At 38.4% G+C, this 18741-nt stretch overlaps 1 protein-coding gene across 1 annotated transcript in view; it reads left to right on the top strand.

Moving 5' to 3' along the window:
* SLCO1C1 (solute carrier organic anion transporter family member 1C1) overlaps window positions 1-18741 on the top strand; it is a 71454-nt gene that overhangs the window by 29920 nt on the left and 22793 nt on the right. The window contains exons 9-13 of the mRNA XM_035028119.1: window positions 8263-8387; window positions 11559-11705; window positions 13449-13547; window positions 15565-15810; window positions 16828-16992. Of these exons, the coding sequence (XP_034884010.1) occupies window positions 8263-8387; window positions 11559-11705; window positions 13449-13547; window positions 15565-15810; window positions 16828-16992 (782 nt within the window). The remainder of the gene's footprint in view (window positions 1-8262; window positions 8388-11558; window positions 11706-13448; window positions 13548-15564; window positions 15811-16827; window positions 16993-18741) is intronic.

The following is an 18741-nucleotide window of genomic DNA, read 5'->3' as shown; positions in this document are numbered from 1 at the left end:
TGTGCTAAACATGGATGCACCAAATACATAAAACAATCACAATCATAAAGGAATTAACTGATAATAATACAGTAATAGTAGGGGACTTTAACACCCCACTTACATCAATGGACAGATCATCTAAACTGAAAATAAATACAGAAAAATGGCATTGAATGACACACTGTACCAGATGGACTTAACAAATATATTCAGAACATTCAATTCTAAAACAAAAGAATACACATTCTGTTCAAGGGCACATAGAACATTCTTCAGAATAGATCATATATTAGGTCACAAATCAGGCTTCAACAAATACAAAAAGATTGAAATCATACCATGCATGTTTTCTGTTTTTTTTTTATTTTTACATTTTTAAAATTTTATTATGTTAATCACCATACATTACATCATTAGTTTTTATTATTATGTTAATCACCATACATTACATCATTAGTTTTTGATGTAGTGTTCCATGATTCATTGTTTGCATATAACACCCAGTACTCCATTCAGTATGTGCCCTCTTTAATACCCATCACCAGGCTAACCCATCCCCCCACCCCTCTCCCCTCTAGAACCCTCAGTTTGTTTCTCAGAGTCCATAGTTTCTCATGGTTTGTCTCCCCCTCTGATTCCCCCCCATTCATTTTTCCCTTCCTGCTATCTTCTTCTTTTTTTTTTTTTTAAACATATAATGTATTATTTGTTTCAGAGGTATAGGTCTGTGATTCAACAGTCTTACACAATTCACAGCACTCACCATGGCACATACCCTCCCCAGTGTCTACCACCCAGCCACCCCATCCCTCTCACCCCCCACCACTCCAGCAACCCTCAGTTTGTTTCCTGAGATTAAGAATTCCTCATATCAGTGAGGTCATATGATACATGTCTTTCTCTGATTGACTTATTTCACTCAGCATAATGCCCTCCAGTTCCATCCACGTCGTTGCAAATGGCAAGATTTCATTCCTCTGATGGCTGCATAATATTCCATGGTATATATATACCACATCTTCTTTATCCATTCATCTGTCGATAGACATCTTGGCTTTTTCCACAGTTTGGCTATTGTGGACATTGCTGCTATGAACATCAGGATGCACGTACCCCTTCGGATCCCTACATTTTTATCTTTGGGGTAAATACCCAGTAGTGCAATTGCTGGGTCATATGGTAGCTCTATTTTCAACTTTTTGAGGAACCTCCATACTGTTTTCCAGAGTGGTTGTACCAGCTTGCATTCCCACCAACAGTGCAGGAGGGTTCCCCTTTCTCCGCATCCCCGCCAACATCTGTCATTTCCTGACTTGTTAATTTTAGCCATTCTGACTGGTGTGAAGTGATATCTCATTGAGTTTTTGATTTGGATTTCCCTGATGCCAAGCGATGTTGAGCACATTTTCATGTGTCTTTTGGCCATTTGGATGTCTTCTTTGGAAAAATGTCTGCTCATGTCTTCTGCCCATTTCTTTCTTTTTTTTTTTTTTAAAGATTTCATTTATTTGACACACAGAGAGAGACAGTGAGAGAGGGAATACAAGCAGGGGGAGTGGGAGAGGGAGAAGCAGGCTCTCCGGCAAGCAGGGAGCCTGATGCGGGGCTCGATCCCAGGACCCTGAGATCATGACCTGAGCTGAAGGCAGACGCTTAACGACTGAGCCACCCAGGTGCCCCTGCCCATTTCTTGATTGGATCATTTGTTTTTTGGGTGTTGAGTTTGATAAGTTCTTTATAGATTTTGGATACTAGCCCTTTATCTGATATGTCACTTGCAAATATCTTCTCCCATTCTGTCAGTTGTCTTTTGGTTTTGTTGACTGTTTCTTTTGCTGTGCAAAAGCTTTTTATCTTGATGAAGTCCCAATAGTTCATTTTTGCCCTTGATTCCCTTGCCTTTGGTGATGTTTCTAGGAAGAAGTTGCTGCGGCTGAGGTCGAAGAGGTTGCTGCCAAAATCTCTTTAGGATTTTGATGGACTCTTGTCTCACATTTAGGTCTTTCAACCATTTGGAGTTTATTTTTGTGTGTGGTGTAAGGAAATGGTCCAGTTTCATTTTTCTGCATGTGGCTGTCCAATTTTCCCAACACCATTTGTTGAAGAGACTGTCTTTTTGCTTTGGACATTCTTTCTTGCTTTGTTGAAGATTAGTTGACCATAGAGCTAAGGGTCCATTTCTAGGCTCTCTATTCTGTTCCACTGATCTATATGTCTGTTTTTGTGCCAGTACCATACTGTCTTAATGATGACAGCTTTGTAATAGAGCTTGAAGTCCAGAATTGTGATGTCACCAGCTTTGCTTTCCTTTTTCAACATCTGGTTATTCGGGGTCTTTTCTGGTTCCATACAAATTTTAGAATTATTTGTTCCATTTCTTTGAAAAAAGTGGATGGTATTTTGGTAGGGATTGCACTGAATGTGTAGATTGCTCTAGGTAGCATTGACATCTTCACAATATTTGTTCTTCCAATCCATGAGCATGGAACATTTTTCCATTTCTTTGTGTCTTCCTCAATTTGTTTCATGAGTATTTTATAGTTTTCTGAGTACAGATCCTTTGCCTCTTTGGTTAGATTTATGCCTAGGTATCTTATGGTTTTGGGTGCAATTGTAAATGGGATCGACTCCTTAATTTCTCTTTCTTCTGTCTTGTTGTTGGTGTATAGGAATGCCACTGATTTCTGTGCACTGATTTTATGTCCTGCCACTTTACTGAATTCCTGTATGAGTTCTATCAGTTTTGGGGTGGAGTCTTTGGGGTTTTTCACATAAAGTATCATATCACCTGCAAACAATGGAAGTTTGACTTCTTCTTTGCAGATTCAGATGCCTTTTATTTCTTTTTGTTGTCTGATTGCTGTGGCTAGGACTTCTAGTACTATGCTGAATAGCAGTGGTGATAATGGACATCTCTGCCGTGTTCCTGACCTTAGGGGGAAAGCTCTCGGTTTTTCCCCATTGAGAATGATATTCGCTGTGGACTTTTCATAGATGGCTTTTATGATATTGAGGTATGTACCCTCTATCCCTACAGTCTGAAGAGTTTTGATCAATAAAGGATGCTGTACTTTGTCAAATGCTTTTTCTGCATCTATTGAGAGGATCATGTTTCTTGTTCTTTGTTTCATTAATGTATTGATTGATTTGCAGTTGTTGAACCAACCTTGCAGCCCAGGGATAAATCCCACTTGGTCATGGTGAATAATCCTTTTAATGTACTGTTGGATCCTATTGGCTAGTATTTTGGTAACAATTTTTGCATCCATGTTCATCAAGGATATTGGTCTGTAATTCTCCTTTTTGATGGGGTCTTTTTCTGGTTTGGGGATCAAGGTAATGGTGGCCTCATAAAACGAGTTTGGAAGTTTTCCCTCCATTTCTATTTTTTTGGACAGTTTCAGAAGAATAGGTATTAATTCTTCTTTAAATGTTTGGTAGAATTTCCCTGGGAAGCCATCTGGCCCTGGGCTTTTGTTTGTTCAGAGATTTTTGATTACTGCTTCAATTTCCTTAGTGGTTATAGGTCTGTTCAGGTTTTCTATTTCTTCCTGGTTCAGTTTTGGTAGTTGATACATGTCTAGGAATGCATTCATTCCTTCCAGATTATCTAGTTTGCTGGCATATAGGTACTCACAATACCATGAACATTTTTTGAGCAACAATATGAAACTAGAGGTCAACCACAAGAAAAAATCTGGAAAGACCACAGATACCTGGAGGTTAAACATCATACTACTAAACAATGAATGGGTCAACCAGAAAACCAAAAAGGAAATGAAAAAATACACTGAAACAAATGAAATGAAAACACAATGGTCGGAAACTTTTGGGATGTGGCAAAAGGTATTCTAAGAGGAAGTATAAAGCAATAGAGGTCTACCTCAAGAAGCAAGAAAAATCTCAACCTAACCTTACACCTAAAGGAGCTAGAAAAAGAAAAACAAATGAAGCCTAATGCCAACAGAATGAGGAAAATAATAAAGAGCAGAAATAAATTATATAAACTCTAAAACAAAAACCAGAACAGATCAATAAAACCAGGAGCTGGTTCTTTGAAAAAATTAATATTAATAAAACCCTAGCCAAACTTGTCAAAAAAGAAAAGAGAAAGGACCCAAATAAATAAAATCACAAAGGAGAGGGGTGCCTATGTGGTTCAGTTTTAAAGTGGTTAAGTGTCTGCCTTTGGCTCAGGTCATGATTTCAGTGTCCTAGGATTGAGCCCTGCATCAGGCTCCCTGGTCAGTGGGGAGTCTGCTTCTCCCTCTCCTTTCCCCCCTCCCGCTGTGTGCTCTCTCTCTAATAAATAAAATTTATTTAAAAAAATCACAAAGGAGAGAAGAGAAATAACCAACACCACAGAAATATAAACAATTACAAGAGAATATTATGAAAAATCATATGCCACAAATTGGACAATCTAGAAGTAGATAAATTCCTAGAAACATATAAATTACCAAAGCTGGGCGCCTGGGTGGCTCAGTTGGTTAAGCGACTGCCTTCGGCTCAGGTCATGATCCTGGAGTCCCAGGATCGAGTCCCGCATCGGGCTCCCTGCTCAGCAGGGGGTCTGCTTCTCCCTCTGATCCTCTTCCCTCTCGTGCTATCTCTCATTCTCTCTCTCAAATAAATAAATTACCAAAGCTGAAACAGGAAGAAATGGAAAACTTGAATAGACCTATGACCAGCTAAGATACTGAATCAGTAATCAAAAACCTCCAAACGAATAAAAATCCAGGGCCAGTTGGCTTCACAGGGGAATTCTAAGGAACATCTAAAGAAGAGTTAATACCTATTCTTCTCAAACTATTCCAAAAAATAGAAAAGGGAGGAAAACTTCCAAATTCATTCTATTGGGCCAGCATTACCCCGATATCAAAACCAGATAAAGACTTCACTAAAACAGAGAACTACTGACCAATATCCCTAATGAACATGGATGCCGAAATTCTCAATAGAATACTAGCAAACCAAATCCAACAATACCTTAAAGAAATTGTTCGCCACGATCAAGTGGAATTTATTCCTGGGTTTCAAGGGTGGTTCAATATTCAGAAATCAATCAGTGTGATACACCACATTAATAAAGGATAAAAACCATATGATTATTTCAGTAGATGTAAAAAAAACATTTGTCAAAGTACAACATCCATTCATGTTAAAAATTCTCAACAAAGTAGAGTTAGAGGGAATATACCTCAATATAATAAAGGCCATCTGTGAAAAACCCACAGCTAATAATCATCCTCAATGGAGAAAAACTAAGGGCTTTTCCTCTATGGTCATGAACAAGACAGAGATATCTTTTCCCACCACTTTTATTCAATATGGTACTGGGACTCCTAGCCACAGTAATCAGACAACAACAACAACAAAATAAAAAGCATGCAAATCGTCAAGGAAGAAGTCAAACTTCGCTATTTGCAGATGACGTGATATTCCATGTAGAAAACCTGAAAGACTCCACAAAAAAACTGCTAGAACTGATAAAGTCAGTAAAGTGGCAGGATACAAAATCAGTGTACAGAAATCTATTGCATTTCTGTTAATAAATAATGAAGTAGCAGAAAGAGAAGTTAAGGAATCAATCCCATGTACAGTTGCACCCAAACCAGTAAGACACCTAGGAATAAACCTAACCAAAGAGGTAGAAGACCTGTACTCTAAAAACTATAAAACTTTGATGAAAGAAATTGAAGATGACACAAAGAAATCGAAAGACATCCCATCCTCATACATTGGAAGAACAAATATTGTTAAAAATGTTTTTTTTAACCAAAGCAATCCACACATTTAATGCAATCCCTATCAAAATACCACCAGCAATTTTCACAGAACTAGAATAAACAATCCTAAAATTTAAATGGGACCACAAAAGACCCCAAATAGCGCCCCCCCAAAAAACCTTGAAAATAGAAAATCAAAGCTGGAGGCATCACCATTCCGGACTTCAAGTTATATTACAAAGCTATAGTGATCAAGATAGTATGGTACCAGCACAAAAATAGACACATAGACCAATGAAACAGAATTGAAACCCAGAAATGAACCCACAACTATATGGCCAACTAATCTTCAGCAAAGCAGGAAAGAATATCCAATGGGAAAAAGACAGTATCTTCAATAAATGGTGTTGAGAAAACTAGACAGCGACATGCAAAAGAAAGAAACTGGACCACTTCCTTACACCACACACAAAAATAAACTCAAAATGGATGAAAGACCTAAATGTGAGACCAGAAACCAGAAAAATCCTAGAGGAGAACAGAGGTAGTAACCTCTTTAATATCAGCCATCTCCTTTCTAGATATGTCTCCTGGAGCAAGGGAAACAAAAGCAAAAATAAACTATTGGGGTTTCAGCAAATTGAAAGCTTCTTCACAGTGAAGGAAACAATCAACAAAACTAAAAGGCAACCCATGGAATGGGAGAAGATATTTGTAAATGACATCTGATAAGGGCTAGTGTCCAAAATATATAAAGAACGTATAAAACCCAACACTTAAAAAATGAATAATGCAATTTAAAAATGGGAAGAAGACATGAATAAACATTTTTCCAAAGAAGACATACAGGTGGCCAACAGATGCATGAAAAGATGCTCAACATCACTAAACATCGGGGAAATACAAATCAAAACTACAATGAGATATCATCTCACACCTGTGAGAATGGCTAAAATCAACAAAACAAGAAAAACAGGTGTTGGTGAGGATGTGGAGAAAGGGGGAACCCTCTTGCACTGTTAGTGGGAATGCAAACTGGCACAGCCACTGTGTGGAAAACAGTATGGAGGTTCCTCAAAAAGTTAAAAATAGAACAACCCTGGGGCGCCTGGGTGGCTCAGTCGTTAAACGTCTGCCTTCGGCTCAGGTCATGATCCCAGGGTCCTGGGATCAAGTCCCACATCAGGCTCCCTGCTCGGTGGGAAGCCTGCTTCTCCCTCTCCTACTCCCCCTGCTTGTGTTCCTGCTCTCGCTATCTATCTCTCTTGTCAAATAAATAAATAAAATCTTTAAAAAAAAAATAGAACAACCCTGGGACATCTGGGTGGCTCAGTTGTTAAGCGTCTGCCTTTAGCTCAGGTCATGATCCCAGGGTCCTGGATTGAGCCCTGCATCCAGCGCCCTGCTCAGCCGAAAGGCTGCTTCTCTCTCTCCCACTCCCCCTGCTTGTGTTCCTTCTCTCGCTCTCTCTCTCTCTGTCAAATAAATAAAATCTTAAAAAAACATAGAACAACCCTATGATCCAATAATTGCACTACTAGGTATTTACCCAAAGGATATAAAAATACTGATTCAAAGGGATACATGCACCCCTATGTTTATAGCAGCATTATCTCCAGTAGCCAAATTATGGAAACAGCTCAAGTGTCCATTGACTGATGAATGGATAAGGAAGATGTGCTATACTCTGGAAAATTACTCTGCCATCAAAAAGAATGAAATTTTGCCATTTGCAATGACATGGATGGAGCTAGAGGGTATTACGCTAAGTGAAATAAGTCAGCCAGAGAAAGACAAATACCATATGATTTCACTCACATGGAATTTAAGAAGCAAAACAAATGACCAAAAGGGAGAGAGAGAGAGAGGGAGGAAGGGAAACAGACTCAACTCTAGAGAACAAACTGATGGTTACCAGAGGGGAGGTTCGTGGGGGGATGGGTTAAATAGGTGATGGGATTAAGGAGTTCACTTGTGATGAGCACCTTGTGTTGCAGGAAGTGTAGAATCACTATACTGTACACCTGAAACTAATACTACACTGTATATTAACTAGCTGGGATTTAAATAAAAACTTAAACCCTAAAACCCCACATATCATCATCAGTTCTCTAGAATCAGCAATGCAGTTGTTCTACTAAATTTACAACTCTAAATCCAGTGTGCAAGACCATAGTTTTCAATTATTTCTTTTCCACTGACTTAGAGATAATCATGATTTTATCAAGTGTTGGATACTTTTTATCAGGGGAGCAGGTGATTTAGAGTCATTATTTTTACATTAAAATGAACCCTTGTATTTTCTTTTACTACACCGGGTAATTGGTTCAGATATGGTGGAAATAACAGTAAGCCAGACTTTCTGGCAGACTTTCTGGCTGTCTAGACCTTCGGGTCATTGTTGTTAAATGCTGGTTTGATTTTAGTGATTCAGATTCAGGGGTATCTGCAAACTCAAACAGGTGCCCTAATGAGTCATGTAGTGTCCATATAATATTTTTAGCATGATGTTAAATGAGTCTGTAGTAAAGAAAACATTCTTTTTGTACAGGTACAGATATGAAAAGTATTCTCCTTTCTCTAATTCCACTCTCAGCCTCTCTCCATGTCTCTTGGAGTCAGACAGTCAATTACCTCTCTCGGTTATAGAAAAATCACAATCCAAAAGAAATGATGGTAAGATGATTTTTTTTACTTGACTAAGAAAGCTTTTAAAAAAGAATTAATATGTGCTTTAGGATGGACAAAAATTTCTGTGTTTTTTTTTCTGTCAAAAGCTTTACTACCTAAATTGGGTTATTATAGTGTCATAAAAAGTCCTAGAATATAAGGCAGTATATGATGAGATCCTAAGAGAATATGCAGAGATTCAAATCTTATGGAAAGGGGCATTAATTGCCAGTGACTGAGAAAAGCTCCCAGTGGTTCCAAATAAGGTGGGCCATCGAATAAGGATAAAACTAGCTTGGCACGTACAAATCTCAGTCCATTGCTCAGCTATAAAATATATTTTTTCCCCCGATCTCAATTGAAAATCTGTGTCCATCCCCTTTTCATCAGAATGACAAAAATTTAATCTCAATTTGTCCCTAACCTTCACCCTTTCCCCAAGGGTTGCTTACATTCTGGGGAGCTTACATAATAGCAAAGGGGGTGGTTGTGGGAGGGGCCTCTTGGTGTTATCAGTCCCTGGTCAACTTAGATATTTAAAATCCCTCTGGCCTCAGTGTTTGGTCATACATGTCATTTTAAGGCCATCCTATGTCTACCTTTATGTCCTTTTTAGCACAGCAGTTCTCTCTAATGTGGAAGTGACAGTCTCGGAAACTTGGAAATAGTTCTCTTTTCCACACAAGACAGGATGCAGGGAATTTTGTTAGAATCTCTAGAGTTCCGTATGGCTGACCCATATTCCATATCAATGCATTGTGTGAGCCACCCTTGGGAACATGGGAATCCTCTGGAAACCCTTTGAGGAGTCAAAAGCAGAGCCACAGTGTACAACCGTCTCATCTTTTGGGTCTTGATGCCTTCCTGGGCTCTACCTGGCCATGGTGGCACAGCTTCTCCCTGCTCATGGAGTCCACACATCTACCCACAAGTGTCTGCCATGTCTCCAGGATGCTACAGAGACAGGAGCCCAAATGCCCTCTCTCTACTGCCCTTTAGCATTGACATACTCTGCGCTTCCTCTTCACCACTCCCACCTCACTCCCTGCTCCTAGCCTCCGGATTGATTTCTTTATAGGCAGTGTGGAAGCTTCTCTTTTATCTACCTGGTAGTCATGCAAATCTTTTATTTATATCATAAAACATTTAATTTCCCCTAATATCCTCAGTGCTTTCTTTTGAGATGTCTTTTTCCTGAGCAGTGAACACTTGAAGTCTGGTTATTTGAATGAAGGGAAGGGCCAGAGGATTAAAGGAAATCTAGAAATATGAGGGGAGGAGGTAGGGAAGATGTAATCATGTAAAAAGTTTACCCCATCCCGCTGTATGAAAAGAAGTAGAAAAACACCCTGGAAGGAGAGGAGAGTATAAGAGGAGGGTTTGAAGATGTTTTGTTTTTGTTTTTGATAATCACAAAAGATGTAATATAATTGGCAATACAACTAATTAGGAAATATTTAAACCTTTAATATTAAGAGAAACATATGGTTTAGAGGCAGGAATTAAAATGTTTTTAGTGGGAAGAGACAAGTTATTAGACAGGTATACAGTATAAGACTCACAACTCAATCTTTTTCTTTCCTTTAAATGAGGTCTTGCTCCCTTAAAGTCATAGACTTATGTGGACATCAGCCATAGTGGACACAAAGTTCATCCTAAAAATGATAGTGGGGTAAATATAGGGCTCTTCCCAAAAATGCTCCCTGTACAACTCCCATTCCCCCCACAACACTGGAGAGCAGAGCTGTCCAACAGAACTCTCTGCGATGGTGGAAATGTTCTATATCTAGGTTGGCTGATACAGCAGCCATTAGCCACATGTGACCATTGAGTACTGTAATATAGCTAGTGTGACTGAGGAACTGAATTTGTAATGTTCTGTAACTTTAATTTACATTTCAGTAGCCACATGTGGTGTGTGGTTACTATACTGGAAAGCACAGATCTAAGATGTCTTCCCCTATCTATAAGACTTCCCTCCCAGCAAGCTTCTTGGGGTCACACAAATGTTAGGAGTAGAATTGATATTAGAATTAGGTTTTTGGTTTTTTTTTTTAGAAAAGGAATTAACATTATATTTGGGGGGAGTGAATGGAAATCCACAGAAGATAAATAAAAAAATGCTTGGTCACTTGGCCACATTTCCAGAAGAGGCAGAGTTAGGAAGCAGCCAGACTACACACACGATAGTCTGGTCTGTCACACAGTCTGACTCATCTGCACAAGAGAATTCACCTCAGTTCTAAGTAACCCATATTTTACCTTCAGATTTTACTTTAAGGGCTACTAATAAGTGGAAATAACTCCTACCTCATAGGATTATTAGGAGAATTTAATTTTAAAAATGCCTGCCAATCACTTAGCCCCGTGCCTGACAGAAAGGGAGCATTCAGAAGTGGTGATTGTTGGAGATAGAAAATATTATCGCTTTTATTAAAGTGATTAAACTCTTCAAAGTGTATTTCACTTGTGATATGGGAGTTAATTCTCCAGCTTCACGTGGTTATATCAAGATATGACTTCTACAAAAGCATTTAAAAATTGTTAGCTTTGAATTTCATTCTAAGAAGACTGCCGAAAGGTTCTTTCCGTTCGAAGAGTTATACTACTAAAGCATATAGGGTTTTAAATTTTTATGTGAAATTAGTTTCCTTAACATGAGCCCTAAAAATGGTTATTCACTGTCAAACAGTTGTGATGCTGTCCAAAGTTGAAGTATCATCCATATAAAATTTTGGATTTCAGATAAAACTTGATCAGCAATAAAATTACAAGTGATTTCTGTTGAAAAATTGAAAAGTTTAAAGATTAAGGGGAGAAAATCCTTCATTCAAAATTTTGTGTTTTGTTTCAGACAGGATATTGAATGTTATTGGAGCATAGGAATTCAAAGAATTCAGTGTAAATATAGAACAAAAAAGAGAAAATAAGAAGCAAGGCATCAGAAAGAAGAATCAAAAGAGTTCCTTGATCAAAATCTCTGGGGTATTTACATTGCCTAAAACATTGAAGCCAAAATATTTTCCAAACTTGCTCTGACTCCTATCAAATTATGTCTATTGGAAATTTCACTTTTACATCCTAATCCAATTTTAGGACAGCTTGTAGAAATGCAGAATAAATATTTAACTTTGATACTGACCTAATTTCATTCCTCTTATTCACTTTCCTTTCAAGAATGTGAAATGGATGCCGGCTCTTCCATGTGGGTTTATGTTTTCCTGGGGAACCTTCTTCGTGGAATTGGGGAAACTCCTATTCAGCCTCTAGGCATTGCCTACCTTGATGATTTTGCCAGTGAAGACAATTCTGCTTTCTATATTGGTAAAGCCTACCTCATTCATCTTCTTGGGAAGCAGGGTACCTGGTTTTCTCAACTCCATTCCAAACTAAATAGAGCATGGAAGGTTTTATCCTTCAGATCCAGTTCCTTTTTTGAGTTCACACGTTTCTGAGGTCCACACTGAGGATTTGGATGATGAAGAAACTTGAATTAGAAGGACCAGTTGCATTCGGGAAAGAACATCAGATTAAAAGGAAATAACTGGAAGATCAACTGCCATGATGTATGACTTTGTGCAAATATCTTCCTGGACTTCAGATTTCATAGGTTCTTTTTACTGGGTTAACTGTACTCCTGAAGCATTTAGGTGTCATTTATATTCATTTTTTTATTTTGTTTCCAGAGCCCTAGAAACTACTTCCCATCTTTTAAGCCCTGACTATTTAAAGCATTTTCTTCCTGTGAGGGGTAGGCAAGGAATTCTGAGTTCTCAATAGCAAATATGAATGGATAAAAACACAGAAAGGATGAGAGCAGCAGCTAAAATCATTCTCTCTCTCTCTCTCTCTCTCTCTCTCTCTCCAGCAAACTCAAATTCCAAGGCCAGATGCATCTAAGTAGCATTTATGGAGTACCTCTTGAGTCTTGGAAACTAAATTTTTCTCCATTTCACACATCAGTCTTGATTTCTTGGGGCTCTGATCTTTTGAGGGCCTGGCCTTCAAGGGATAGAGGACAAGATTTAAATTCACTGAGAGGGGCTGGGACTAGCTCCACAGTATAGTTCTACCCTGGCCATGTGCACAGAACTCCAGAGGGCTCTCATTACAGTCAGGCAGGCTGTGATTAAAAACAGGTTACCTGCTCTGATGGAAAACTGCAGCGTAGATCAGGACCTGGAACAGAAGCTCCATCACATGTGCTAGGCAGTTATTCTGGGGACTGGAGGAAAGGTTGCAAGCCAAGAGATGCATGCAGGTGTCAGGGTGTCCCCTTCCTGCTCTCTCTCTTCACCACCTCTTCTTTTCCAGAAAGGATCTGGTAACTGCCATTTACTCCTCCTCTTAATTTAAATTAATCTGCCAGGGATATGTGTGCATCAAGCTGTGGTGAAATGAAAAGGCAGATGGGCCATACAGCTACATTTCTGATACCCAGGAACGGTGTTGTTTAAGCAATCTGCTCTAGTTTCCTGTTAATGCTGCCCAGGCTGGTCATGATTGTTTCCAAGAGCACCTCTCTGTACTCGCAGGTCTAGCTCCTTGGCTGGCTGTGTTCAGGGATCTGCATAGCTACTGCTCTCACATGGTCCCACAGACTCTCTGAACGCATGCACTTTTGGTCTAAGGTGGAAGAAATCAATTTTAATGTCAAAATAACTCTTATGCTTAACCAACCATGAAAAGTTTTTGAAAGACTGTCAAAATAGTATAATTCTGTTTTTTTTGTTTTTGTTTTGTTTTGTTTTGTTTTACTCCTTTTACTCCTAAGGAGTAAAGTTTGCTCCATTTGGGGGAAATTACTTTCTTTAGAATCTTGGTGTTATTTCCTTACTAAGAGGTAATTAATGCCTTCCAAGTGTTCATTGTTCTTCCAAAGCTGAGAAGGACTTATTTCCTGATTCAATAAGGTTGAAAAATTGACAAATTAAACACACTTAAATGAAGAGTTGATGAGATATTTTCAGCTACTAACTGGATCTCACTCCTATTTCTTGTTTAAAAATTTATTAATTTACAAAAGCGGAGAAATGCCGCTTTTTTTTTTTTTTTTTTTGGGTGCAGGGTGTGTGCAGACGGTTGCAATTATAGGACCGATCTTTGGCTTCCTGCTAGGCTCATTATGTGCCAAACTGTATGTTGACACTGGCTTTGTAAACCTAGGTAAGAAAGTTTATTTTTATTTATTTATTTATTTATTTATTTATTTATTTATTTATTTATGTCACTGCAATTTTTTTAACGGGGATGGTGTAGAAAATATCAAATTCCCTTTTCATAAAGTTACAGGATGGTAATCTTTCATAAAATGAAAATAATCCACTGAAAATTTGTCATTGATCTAATCACTGCATGCTTTAATAAATGGAATATGAAAAATAGGCAGTGGTTAGAACTGGATGACCCATGGTTTGTTATTCAGATGTATCCTTTTTCACTTCTGGTTTGCCACTTCAAATGCATTCCAGCATAGTTAAGACTAAAAACTGTGGCTTCTTGTTGGCTCTTGTTGGTTCAGGTGTAATAACAAGACAGACACATCAATTGATAATCTATTTTGTAGACTTGCCAGGAAGACCAAGAATTGAAAGTGTTCTGGCAACCAAAATATGTTCTTTACTGTACAAATCTTTTTTCAGGTGGAGGCATATTAGAGTGTGTCTACCTTATTCTCTGGGAGAGTACTTGTGGAGGGAGTAAATGGGGGACCTCATCTTTCCATAGCTATTAATGTGTTCCTGTCCTTGTGAGATGTACCTCCTGGATATGGACATTTACTTTTCTTCCTTTTTTAAGAAATTCAAGAAAGCAGTTAGAAACAAGAAAACAAGTTTCAGCTTTAAAAATTCTGAAACTGCATTTTGAAGTCCTCATGTGTTAAAATTAAATGCAAAAACTCTTGCACCAATTTTTCTTTTTTATCAAATAAACTACAAGACACATTCTAAAAATTTTATTTATTCATTCATTTATTCATTAACCTCATTAATTTTGCATCTATTCTATCCCAGGTGCTGTTCTACCACAAAATGGTGAATAAAATGGAAGTTGAGTATCTTGACTTCCTGAGGTTTTAAAATCCAGTCATGGAGATTGATTCAGATAAGAAAGCATAGGTGTGATGAGTGGTACAGAGGGAAATTGTTAAGGGAAGCAGTGAAGATGCAGTGATGAGCCAGTGTGAACATTTTACCAAGTATAATGTGGCAATTGGGCCTAGTTGTCAAAGGATATGTGTTTATTTCATTGTTCTCACAGAGTGCCGTGGAGGTAGATCTATCATATGTTTTATGGGTTCTTATATAAAAAAGAAGAAAAAAACACTTGATTTGGTTCAAAAAACTGCATCACTACTTACCTTTTCATCAAATAAGAAATGGTGTCAAAGATAAAGTTTTGATGATGAATAAGACATTAACATTTTATTTATATATACAAATCTTGCTTCAGACCTAGATTAGCTCTGAAGTATTACTGTCATTTAGTGACTAACATTCTGAATGTTTTAGACTAGATTGGGACCAGAGGGTGTAGGATATAACTCTTTCTTTGAGAAAAATCTTGGACAGACATTCAATATGTGGACCAGATGCAAGTGGTGCTTATGTGGGGGAGTTGGCAAAAGGCTTAGAGCCCCCATAATTCTCCCTCATAAGGTGCTTGCTTCCTGTCATGGGCCAGGGGGTCCCTCTGCAGAACCCCCAGGGCAAAGTAAGACCCCCTCCCCCAGGATTTAGACTCTATATTTTAAATGTAAGGAACAAATGAAGAAAAACATCATGGGGCGCCTGGGTGGCTCAGTTGCTTAAGCGACTGCCTTTGGCTCAGGTCATGATCCCGGAGTCCTGGGATCGAGTCCCACATCGGGCTCCCAGCTCAGCGGGGAGCCTGCTTCTCCTTCTGACCCTATCCCCTCTCATGCTGTTTCTCTCTCTCAAATAAATAAATAAATAATTAAAAAAAAAAAGAAAGAAAAGCATCATGTTCTAGAAAAAAAGCACCATGTTTCCCTCAAAAAGCAAGATGATGATAATGTTCAGACTAGAAAGTTATCATGCATGAATTATTAGGTATTTTTATGATGTGATAGAGCTGATGCTAGGATTTTTTAAAAAATAAGCTTATTTCAACTCACTGGCTTTGCTGTATATGCTATTTAGCCATCCTCTCTGTCTTTCAGATCATGTAACCATTACTCCAAAGGATCCGCAGTGGGTAGGAGCCTGGTGGCTGGGTTACCTAATAGCAGGAATTGTAAGTCTTCTTGCAGCTCTGCCTTTCTGGTGTTTACCGAAGAGTCTGCCGAGACCCCGAAGTAGAGAGGATTCCAATTCCTCCTCTGAAAAATCCAAGTTTATTATGGATGATCATACAGAATACCAAACACCTCTTGGAGAAAAGTCAAAAATAATGGAAATGGCAAGAGGTGAGCCAGATTCTCCTTGATTTTGAAGCACTTTCAGTTTTCCTGTCGAGATTCTGTAAGGGATCTATAAATAATACCCCTCTCTCCCCATCATTTGTTCAGAAAAATTGAGAAACTATACAGGAAGCAGAATTGAAGATTACAAAGTCAGCTTTATTACTGGAGAGGGATTAAAGATCATGACCCAAAGTTTTGGTAACATTCCTTGCTGACATTCCCACCCTTACACTACAGGTTAGACCTGGCAATGGCTCCTATCTGGGATTGCTGCTTCGCATCAGTCTGGGTGGACAGAAAAGAGTGCATCTTCAGAGCTTGTGGCCTTTTAACAGATGAGATTCAGTCATTTGACAAATGTGTCAGTGCATGCTTCCCACTGTTGATCAAAGGAGTGAGTGTGGTGCAGGGCACAAGGCCAGACATATTAACATGAATTCCTTTCACATGGAAAAAGAGTGGCCATGAGAAAGAATGGTCCCCCTCAGTTGGGCCAAGCAAGCAATATTTACAGAAAAATCTTCACATTTCAAACTCTTCAGCTGCATAATAGGAAGAAGGGAGAATGCCAAAGCTCATTTCTTACATTAAGTTCATTAAATTAAACGGAGATAATGTTCATGTTTTTTTCTCTGTGACCATGACGCAAGTTTGAAGAGGAGAGACCAGAAAACTGAAGTTCTAGGTGTCCTACCAATGACTTTCAGCTCCACAGGGAGAGAGTATTCTTGTCCCTCTTTCCTTCTACCCATATCATTGGGAGGAACATGTGTCTGTCTGACTCACACCTCTAAGTGTAATCTAAATTATATGCCTGTAGAAGCTAGTGCCTGTGTCTAGATATGAACCTGACAGATCTCAGCCTTGACGTGTGCCAATGCTTCATATCCATAGTGTATATGGGCACCACGCTCTAACTGTGGCAGTGGGACTCGGCCAGCTCTGCCCTGGTGCCCAGGCTGTGTCTTCTGCTAAGGGTAGTGCTATCTTTAATTACTCCATGTTATTTTTGTCTTACAGATTTTCTTCCATCGCTGAAGAATCTCCTTGGAAATCCACTGTACTTGTTATATTTGTGTGCCAGCACCGTTCAGTTCAATTCTTTGTTTGGCATGGTGACCTATAAACCCAAGTACATTGAGCAGCAGTATGGGCAGTCATCCTCTAAGGCCAACTTTGTTATCGGTATGCTCACCTGTCCTTCACGCTTGCCAGTAGGCACTATCAGCTGCATCTTGTTAACCCTTAGGCATTTAGGCATTCTCATGTTTAGACTGAAGGTGATTTATGACATTTTAGATATGAAGTCAAAAAGTGAGTGAAAAAAATCTAGCAGAGTGAAAAAAATCCAGTTAAAATACTGAGGTTGTCTGTGGTACAATTTTGCAGCAAGAATTATTCACAACTGTAAGTGAGTGACCTTAAGAATATTATGTAAACCGAACGTGCATTTTATTAGGAGATTGTGATCCTGGGTATGTGTCTTTCAAGTGTAACCAAAACTTCCTAACAGTGGCCTTTTTACCTGAACAGTTTCTAGGATCATAAAAAGTGAGTATTCAGAGAGGTTAAAAGGTGTTCATTGCAAAACAAAGTTTGTTTTTGCTGAGTTAAAGGACTTTCCTGAGTCCTGGTATTCAGGTTATTTAAAAGGGCTGTGTTTCTAGCATAGCAGATCAGTCAACAATGAAAAAGCTATTGAAGGGCAAAGAAAAGCATGAAGAAATGAATGAAGAAGAACCAGAATGTGCAAATACATGAACATCATGCTCCAAGTAATTGGATACTTTTAAAACCTGGATTAGCTCCTTTAGTCCATGAGAACATCATTTTTTTTTTTTTTTACTGTTGTAGGACCATCTTTTTTTTTTTTTATTCTTATGTTAATCCCCATACATTACATCATTAGTTTTAGATGAAGTGTTCCATGATTCATTGTTTGTGCACAACACCCAGTGCTCCATGCAGAATGTGCCCTCCTCAATACCCACCACCAGGCTAACCCATCCTCCCACCCCCCTCCCCTCTAGAACCCTCAGTTTGTTTTTCAGAGTCTATCGCATGAGAACATCATTTAATGCTTCTGTTTAAAGGCATATTTTATTCCTTGGGACATATTCCTTAATGGTAGGAAAATCCAAAGATTTAAAAACATTTCTTCTTCATAAAATATTTTAAAATTGTTCTATGTCTCGGTCTCTGGAAGAGGCCTCTGAGCTTATTTCAGAATCTATAACTGTCCTGTAAGAATCCTGGTTAATGGACACTTAGTAGGTGCTAATTTAATTGACTATTCAGACTATTCTGCTAAATTATAGATATTAAAGCTCTACCACTCAACTTTTACTTTCAACATTAATTGGTTCAAATTGATTTAATTGTATGATTTAATGGTTGACCTGAAGAAACATTTTAGGTTTCATTCCCCCAAAACCCCCTCCATGCCAATCAGTGCTTTATACTGACTTTAACAAGAATAGAAGAGAAATAAAAGCTTAGGAGACATTCTTTTTATTTTATTGCAAAATCTCCTTTGTGTTTATTGAGCTATAACTTACAAACAATAGTTAACTCTACAGCCCCTAAATGTGTAGCTCAGCTGGATAAATGTTAAGACAAAAATCTGTATAGTAACTATCAGCTAGAACATGGAACTCATTTCAGAACCACAGAGGGCTCCCTCAAACCTCCTCCTGTTCCATACACTTGCCCAATGCTAATAATTATCCTGAACTTTGTCATCACAGGTCAGCCTTGCTGGTTTTTGAACTTTATACAAATGGAATAGTATGCTATGTACTCTTTTGTATCTAGCTGATTTCAGTCAAAGTGAAACCTATGAGATTATTCATGTTGTGTATAACAGTTTGATCTTTTCCATTGCTGTGTCATATCCTATCACATGAATATACCACAGTTTATTCATTTTATTGT

This window comes from Mirounga leonina, unplaced genomic scaffold, assembly GCF_011800145.1.
Source record: "Mirounga leonina isolate KUSES-001 unplaced genomic scaffold, KU_Mleo_1.0 Mir_201, whole genome shotgun sequence".
NCBI lineage: Eukaryota > Metazoa > Chordata > Mammalia > Carnivora > Phocidae > Mirounga > Mirounga leonina.
This window is presented reverse-complemented; position numbering and strand designations above follow the sequence as displayed.